General features: G+C 35.2%; 1 protein-coding gene across 1 annotated transcript in view; it reads right to left on the bottom strand.

The window, feature by feature from the left end:
* Positions 1 to 1,258: 1,258 nt before the first annotated feature.
* LOC134273750 (adenylate cyclase type 2-like) overlaps positions 1,259 to 9,034 on the bottom strand; it is a 47,303-nt gene continuing 39,527 nt past the window's right edge. The window contains 11 exon segments of the mRNA XM_062755968.1: positions 1,259 to 2,842; positions 3,063 to 3,187; positions 3,334 to 3,550; positions 3,664 to 3,810; positions 3,949 to 4,107; positions 4,611 to 4,698; positions 5,020 to 5,174; positions 5,825 to 5,881; positions 7,388 to 7,522; positions 7,706 to 7,790; positions 8,821 to 8,997. Coding sequence (XP_062611952.1) covers positions 2,696 to 2,842; positions 3,063 to 3,187; positions 3,334 to 3,550; positions 3,664 to 3,810; positions 3,949 to 4,107; positions 4,611 to 4,698; positions 5,020 to 5,174; positions 5,825 to 5,881; positions 7,388 to 7,522; positions 7,706 to 7,790; positions 8,821 to 8,997 — 1,492 coding nt within the window. The 3' untranslated portion in view covers positions 1,259 to 2,695.

Here is a 9,034-nt window from a genome sequence, read left to right as displayed (position 1 = left end):
CGAAATTACGTCCCCACGAACCAGAAACTTTTGGCTACCCACGAATAAAAATGATTCCACAGTATTGATGACAATGCTCTAAAGGGAGACAACTGTAAATCATCATTATTGTCAAAAGCACTGTTTTCACAGAAAACTTATGTTTGCTAACTTATGGATTTTGATCCATTCTAGTACTCTCCCTTACAAACAATTCCTATTACCACAGGCCAAGGATAAGTAGGAAGAAGAGCAGACCAGAATCCCTGTGCTGCCACGAAAACAGCAGTCAAGTCCAAACAACCCCACCCACCCACCCCAAAAAAAAATAAATAAATTTCACAGATAATAGGTGTCAGGTATTTGTCTCATGTATGATAGTACATATTGTACCATATGAGGGACCTTAGAAAATTTGTTGTGCATTTATAAATTCCTGACATTTTCTTACATGTGTAGCAATATACCCATATTACCTGCATACCGGGTTTATGTCTCTCTGTTAATTCAATACTAAAGAGCAGTCTTTCTTTAGGAACAATTTCTGAAACAAGGCAAGCTACTTACAAGTTGATGAACAAGGACATCAACAGTCTCATGTAAAGTCATCATTTCGCAAGTTCTTCAGTCAATTCAATGACTTTTTCAGAAAGTGAAGTCTATCAACAAGACACTGCTGATTGATGTTTTTAATATGTACAATTGTAAGAGCATTATATATGAATTACCCACCAACTATTCCATTTGCCTGACCATGACAAGGAATACACAGGGAGTGTGAATGGCTGCAGAAACATTTAGTAATGGAGTCGAATGTTGATTTTGTTTTCATCCTAATTGCCAGCTGATTATTTACAAATTGAATTGTCTACAGCTTTTTTTCTTGTTGTTTTCCCAATCACAAGGAGCATGTGGTGGGTGTGACCAGTCCACAGGGGATGCTCACTCCTCCATGGCACCTGATCCCATCTCTGATGTGTAAGAGGTCTGTGTTGCTCTGCTTCTGATATGTATGGATTTTTGAGTTTGAGTATTTGTTATCTCCATATTTCAGACATGAATTACTGATTTTATAATGAGCATGGATTATTATTCCTTTATTGTGTGCCAAAATTTATTTATTGAAGAGTTTATGATTATACTCCCTATCAGGCACATTGAAGCAATGGTTTCTTCTGTTCAGTTGGCTTAGCATTCCAAGTCTTTCCTCTGGACTGTAATTTTAACATGGCGCTATCCTCAGTCTGATGTTCTAATTAGTTTTTAAAAACTAAAAAGAATCTTTCTTTACAATTTAATGATTCAAATTCTCTAAAATTAATACAGCAACAAAATATCACACCATCACTGACTATACATAAAATATAAAAATACAAACTTCTGAAGGAAAAAAAAACATTGTAAATGGTGTGGTATATGAGGTTTTACTATTAAGGATTAACCCTAAAAACAAAAGTCACATCTATTGATGTTTCACATCACAATCTCCTGTAAGTCATATTTTTCATGATTGTAGATGTGACGTACAATGGGAAGTCTACATTTAGTGGAAGTAAAACTACTGAGGTCTATTAAAATATGAGATTCAAATTTTCATTAAGTAACTGAAAAAGGAATAAAACATACTTTAAATTAAAAAAAACATATAAAATGCTATGAAAATCCAAATATTTATAAATCTACTAATTATTTGCAATTGCATGTATCATTGTTGTGCTTCATTTTTTTCACCCTGGATGAATTTTAAACTAATAGAAGAGATTCTTAATCAATTGCATAGAAAAATTGCTCTTTTGCAAAATTATGCATGCAAATTCAAGAATATATTGGACATCTGATACAGAATACTCAATATCAAGATGTATTTTTTTCTCCCAGCCTTTACATTAATGCATTTACAGTATTAGACATTCATTTATAATCTTGAATTGATGGCAATGAAAATATAATTATAGATACACATATTTAAAAATATGGATGGCATAACTTAATCATCACTGTTTTATAAACTAAGGATTATAAAATCACTAGACAGTTTTGATAATACATTTTTTCTATAAATATAGAACAAATATCACAGTTTTTGATTGTATCAACTAATACAAAGTACACTGTGCAACCAATACCGAATTGTCATGCACTCAGGTCAAAATAGCTAGGTTCATGTTTTAATATATACATATACACATTGATAAAACTAAAATGGCTAGGTTTTTTCATGGAGATCTATAATTATAACAGTTGCTGTAGTTACATACATAAACTTTACACATTCTGTCCTGTGTATTTCATATATTAGTTTTAAAGAAGACTCTCAAATCACATTTTAACTTAAATTCCTCATTTTATCACCTGTAAGGACTTTGATTCCTGCTTGGCACATATCATTAGAGGAGCACAATTCTGAAGGGCAGAACTTTATGTATTTCATTCTCTCCACTTCAATATACAAACATTTTTGCAGCCAAAACTACCCGAATTTCAGTTTTTGAAAAAATCAGAAGTGTGTTTCCTCTTATCATCTTTCTGGAATGTTTTTTGGCAATTGTTAATCAAGGGTAGGCTTATTTTCTGTCTTTGAGATCTTTGAGTTGATGAACATGGATCAATTTGGAATCCCCTATGGTCAGTTTTTCGCTTGTAACACGTTACCCTCGGGACAGTATTCTGATGAGCCTGATCCTAACAAAGCGGGGGTGGGCATAGGAGAATAACTTCAATCGTGACTGTCAAAGTTGGCTTCAATAGCAGGTGGTAAGATTAGGTAGGTCTTCATTGGTTCTTTCCCTTTGACCTTGGTAAGTCCTTTATATTCATTTTGAAAACCTGCTTCGATAAGTATCTGTGCAGTCTTTTCTGGAACCTGAAAAAAAATCCAGCACATTTCACCTGCATGCTCTTTGTGACAGAAAAGATTTAAGTTTTATAATTACATCCTCCATTTCAGTGGGGTTTTTTTTTACTATTGAAACTGCTTTACAAATGTACAAGCATTGTTTGGCTTTTGAATCATTGTGCATGAAATCGTAAAAATTTATTTAATTTCGCTGCATCTTCATGTATTTAAATAATACCGCCGTTACCTGAATTTTGCTGGCCTCTCCGGTGCTGTCCATACGACTCGCCACATTGACCGTGTCCCCCCATATATCAAACTGAGGCTTCCTGGCCCCGATCACTCCGGCTATCACAGGGCCATGGTTAATACCTGGGTATGTAAAAAATATTGTTTAAAAGTACTATATTAGATTCAAGATCGAGGTGTATATGAGTACAAACCTTAGATACATTCTGCAAAACAAATGAAGATTCATTCTTTGAAGTGATTTAGTAAGGATAAAAGGTCCTGCTTACCGACTCTGAGTTTGAACTGATTGAACGAGTTGAGATTGATCTCCTCGAGTTGGACCATCATAGTCATGGCGAACTCGGTCATCATGACGACGTTTTTACGCCCCTCCCCCTCCTGTCCCTCATTCTCCTGACCCGGGCGCAGACCCGCCGCGGCCATGTACGTACTCCCTATAGTCTTGATCTTTTCTACGTTTGAAAACTCTGGTCTTGACAGTAGCTGGAAATAAATTTTTATGAATTAAAACTTATTTTGACGTATGAATAGAAAATTCGAGTGAATTTGACATATTGTAGAAAATCGTTTTATGTAATCCTTAAGTAAGGGCCCACCTGATCAAAATCTACAATGATTTCATTAAGTACTCGGATGCATTCTATTCCATTTTTATTGGAGGCGTTTTGATGATAGAAGTCTTTGAAGTTAGGAATGGAGGCAAACATCACGCAGACGTTGTCATGTGACTCACTGTACAGCTCCTGAAACAAAATCGTAAACTTAGTAACTTGGGCAACCGGGAGAAAAAAACTATAATGCTTGCTTGCACCAGATTTTTTATACTTTAGTGAATGATTTAAAACTTTTACATTATAATCATTTATTTGACAATTACGTACATTTTTGCTGCGGTTCCCCCGGAGGAAATACTCGGCCACGTGAGTGGGTAAGATGTTCTCTAACAGCCTCTTGTTCTGCTCCGCGGTGTTCCGGACCTTCTCTGTCTCCGACTGAAATTCACGTCTCCAGAGGAAATCCAGTCGATTTGCGTACTCCACCTAAAAAAGAATTCAAATATAATGTTTCTACATGACTATTGTTTTAATACTAAAAATTTTAAAAAGTGTGTTATTAAATTTTTTATCTTCACAGAGTTTCAAGTACCTAATAAGAAGAAATTTTTTTAAATGGGCCTGGACACAGATTTGAAGTTTATATTTTCTAAAATTTTAATATAATAACATAAGAACTATAAAGAAGTTACAGTCAGATCTAAATTGGAGGTTAATCTGGAACAAGGGAGATAAATACTGAATATTCTGGAATAGTACATATTATTATCCTATTTGTTGCCTAATTTAGACCATTCTCACTGTGCTTTGTTTTCATCTATTAGGCTACAGACAATTTGCACAATTTTTAAGTTACAGATTTAGCGTACATTTGAGGTACAATGGAAGGTTCCAAGATAAAAATGTCTCAGGATAATATTTCTAATCGAGTGAGAAAACATTGATTGGTCCACCAAATGATGGCTTCTAGAGAGAGAGAGTATATATACCTGTCTGTCATGAAAGATCAAGGTGAACAGAAACACTGCCAGGTAGATGGACATTCCTGTTGCAATATCTAGGGGTTCAATACTGCTTCTGAAAAACATACAGGATCAAGTAATTACGCAACAATCGAAATCAAGAAAAATTGACTAGACAATTATAATGCCCCCTCCTCCTCCTCCCCTCAAAGAAGAAACAAAACCAAATTCTTTATAACAATATAGTTCTTCAAGACCACTAAAGTAACTTCAGTGCCAAGCTTTGTAAATAGGTTAAAATCTGAAGTGTTTTTAGCAAGAAAAGCTTGCATACAGGTTAGAAATATTATCAAATAATTTCTCACAAATCTTTAGGCAATAGCTATAGTTGCCTGAAATTAAAAATAAAAAAAATCATCAAATTTTGGGTACCTACCTGATAAACATGTCAACATGGAATGTTCTTGTGAGGTGAAAAGCCAGGTTGTAACCAATGACAACAATGATGGTCAAAACGACCTTGAAGGTGAGACTAATTTGTAGAAAGAGACTTGTAGTGACCATCCCAAACAGACTGCTGTGTGCCCAGTACTGAAAAAAAAACAAAGGTGAAGATTACAAAGCCCACCTCAGTGAAGGTTATCTATAGTTCAAGGTCTCACACTAAAAGAACATTCTTGTGGTGTTTATGCATCCAAAGATGCAACATCCAGGTTTTTTGTTTGTTTGTTACAGAGCTGCAAATTTTGTCCTATACTCAGCACATATGGCCATTGAGGAATAAGGGATCTTTTTTGTGCCAGCACCTACTGCGACAAAGGACCTTGGCTTATAGGGTCTCGTCTGAAGGACCGGTCTCCACGTCCCACAGTGGGATTCGAACCTGCAACATAAGGATCAACTCCTTACTCCGTGACTCTAGAGCAGATGCTCTAACCACTGTGCCACGCGGTTGACTTTGTGTAGGCAAGATGGCTCTGAAAACTTCATGTCCCAGGAATAAGAAATGTGGCCTGAACATCTGCATGCAAGGCAACAAAATTTCTATACTAGAACCATTCAGAATATCATAATGTGAATGACCTTGAACTTTGGCCCTCAATTTCTCAGCTCAGCTTAATTTTCTTTTTAAGTTAAAAGAAAATGATCTTGAAAAAAGTAATTATATTGTCCATTTATCAAATTATAAACATTGAACTTAGACATAGATTAATTATGTAATTTTGCTGATAGGTTGTTACCAGAATTTTTGTATTGTTGACGGCACTTTTGTCATCTGGAGGGGATTGAGTACTTATCTGTAAAAAAGGAAAAGAAGTTCAAGTAAATAAATATTGGTTAACGGGATCATGTAACATCAATATAATACAATGCAAGCTAGTATTTATCCAATGTGATATAAACCAGGCATTGGCAGCCAAGTTTAGCTTTAATGAGAATTCCGAAAATAAAGCAATGTCGAGTCTAAAATTATTGCTACAAGATAATTATTAAAATTTCTCATTAACAAAGAATATGTTTTTTTTATTTTGATGCATCATATTTTAGATAAGCTTCTTAATACACTGTATCAGTTATAATAATGATATTTTCCTCTCAAGTACGCATTAGGGATTTCTGGAATCTAGCAGGTACTCAATGAGCTAATACATGTAGCACATACTCTTAACTAGAATTATTCCCAAATATCCAGATAAAACCAGGAAAATGTTGACTTTGTTATAAACATTATATATCTTACATCATATATCAACATATGTAGGCTGTGATTATAACAAAGACAGGGAATTTTATTTTTATGATTTTACCAGATTACATATATTAAAATCTCTTTGACATACATGCCTGGAATATAACGAAATTTTGCAATTTTTGAACTTTTGAATCATAGTCAATGCCTCAGTTGACATTTACAGTGAGAATTCTGACAATATAGCAGGGACAGCTCACTGTTAGGACACATATCCTAACCTCTGACACTTGACCTATGACATTGATGTCAGAGAAACTTAACAATGTATTGGAATTCCCAAGAGAATGAATTGTGCCCCGTTATTAGCAGAACTAATTTTATATTCAAATGAAGCAGAATTTGTGTAAAATCTTATATATGAGGAGAAGAAAACACTGGCTGTATTAAGTATTGTCAATTAACAATAATTTCCATTCTTATGTAAAAACAACTTATCTCCATGAGCTTGAAATTAAAGATATTACAGAGTCTGACACATTTGTTTCATATTTGGATCTTTAACTAGAAAAAGACATTCATGGTAATCCAACAACAAAACTTCATGATAATGACTTAAAACTGTTCAATCGTCAACTTCCCTTACTTATGCAGCAATATTCCTTTGTCAGCTGAATTCAGAGTTTATATATCTCAGTTGATTTGATGCAGAAGAGCATGTTCTATGTATGAACAATTTCTAAAACAAGGTAAGTTATTGACAAACAAGATGATGAAGCAAGAAAATCAGCAGTCTTGTTTAAAGTCATTATTTCGTAAGTTCTATGGTCGATACAATGACCTTGTCGGCAAATAAAATTGAAATCAAATGCTGACTGACGTTTTTCATACTAGTCCATTATTCACATACTGAAATGCCAACAGATTTTTCTGATATTTCCCGATCATGACAAGGAGGATGTGACCGGTCAGCAGGGGATGCTCACTCCTCCATGGCATCTGATCCCAGCACTGATGTTTTGGAGGTCCTGATTGCTCCACTCTTATCTTGTAATGTTTAATGGACTTTTGAGCTAGAATACTGTGCGTTATCCTTGAAGTCATAGAGACTTACCACGGGCACAATGGAGGTTATAAAGACACAGAACACACACAGAGAAGCCACACAAATTCTGGCGGCCAGACTGTTGGTCACATGACAGGCCAATACAAGCAAACGATTGGTCAGGGGACTCCCTTTCCTTGGTGTCTGTAAATAGAAAATAAATTAAAGGAATAACAAACTCGCCTTAACATCTTATGGCTATATATACTAGCTTGATACCCATAAAGAAGAAATCAGATAACAGTTTAACACTTAGCTTACATTAATTTGCAAAAATTTCAGTTTGGAAAGAAAATTCTCTCCAGCATAAATTGATAAGATACATACCAAACATTCTGTGAAAAAACTAAAGCTGATTACAATGCCAAATACAGTGGCTCCCAACACAATACTGATAAAAAACAAGGCATCTCTGGAAAATAAAACAAACCACTCATATAATAGAGATCCAACCTCACACAATGATTTACCTGCATGTGGTGACATTATTTGTTATCCAAGTTCAATCAAGGGTGTATGGGGATTTACCCCTGGTTTTATTCCATTCCATACACCCCGAGGCTGAAGGCCGAAGGGTGTCATGAATACAACTCGGGGTAAATCCCCATACGCCCTTGATAGGACCTGGATAACCAATTTATTTCCTATGTTCCCATAAAAATTCTTTGTAAACATCAGAGTCTAATCTAGCTGCAGATCTGTAGCATTATGGTTTTATATATTTGTCTTTGACCATAACGCTACAGATCCCATAATGCAAAAAGGTGCAATTTACGGCGCAATACTTTTGGGGGAGAATTTTTTGGGAAATTTTACTCATCTCCCAACCCTTTATAGTCATCTCTACAAGTGATAAACTCGCTTGATTAAAATTATTTGTTAGATTGCTGAAAATTCACTTCAAGTGAGTTTATTGCCTGTAGAGACAACTATAAATGGTTGGGAGGTGGATAAAATATACATATTGGCTACAGAATGTGTCTAGAATTAGGGAGTGAAAGGTAGTTGATTGATCAATGCTAGAAAGTGGAGAAATTCTCCCCAAAAGTGCGCAAAGAATATTGCGCCGTAAATTGCACCTTTTTTGCATTACGGGATCTGTAGTGTTATGGTCAAAGACAAATATATAAAACCATAATGCTACAGATCTGCAGCTATGTCTAATCAACTGTGTTTCAATCTACCAAAAAAATAAAACTACGTACTACAATGCATCGTGACGTCATGTTACAGTGTATTTGGTTCTCATCATAGAGAAAGTATGCATAAATGTGAAATCACGCTTTATTTACCCACGGCTCAAGTCGGGTGGACGGAAATTTACACCCGACTTTGTAACCAATCAAAGCTCATGTTACAAGTGACATAGGAAATAAATGATGACCTACCTGTTTGACCTGATGACATATGCAATGGTGACCTATGACCTAATGATGACCTACCTATTAGACATGATGACTTGCACTATCACCACCCCTATGAACATAAATAGAGCACACAGCAGTCCCAGTTTGAAGGATAAATCCGGTCTCTGCTGGTACTCTGTTTCCTGTTGTTGGCTGAAGCTCATCAGAAGAGGGTTAAAATCCTCCTTGGGGTTTTTCATAGATCTGAAGGAGCTAAAAAAAGGATATAATATAAGTTATAATATTACTA

The sequence above is a fragment of the Saccostrea cucullata genome, unplaced genomic scaffold (assembly GCF_032062105.1).
Source record: "Saccostrea cucullata isolate Sc308-1 unplaced genomic scaffold, CSIRO_AGI_Scuc_v1 ctg134, whole genome shotgun sequence".
NCBI lineage: Eukaryota > Metazoa > Mollusca > Bivalvia > Ostreida > Ostreidae > Saccostrea > Saccostrea cuccullata.
This window is presented reverse-complemented; position numbering and strand designations above follow the sequence as displayed.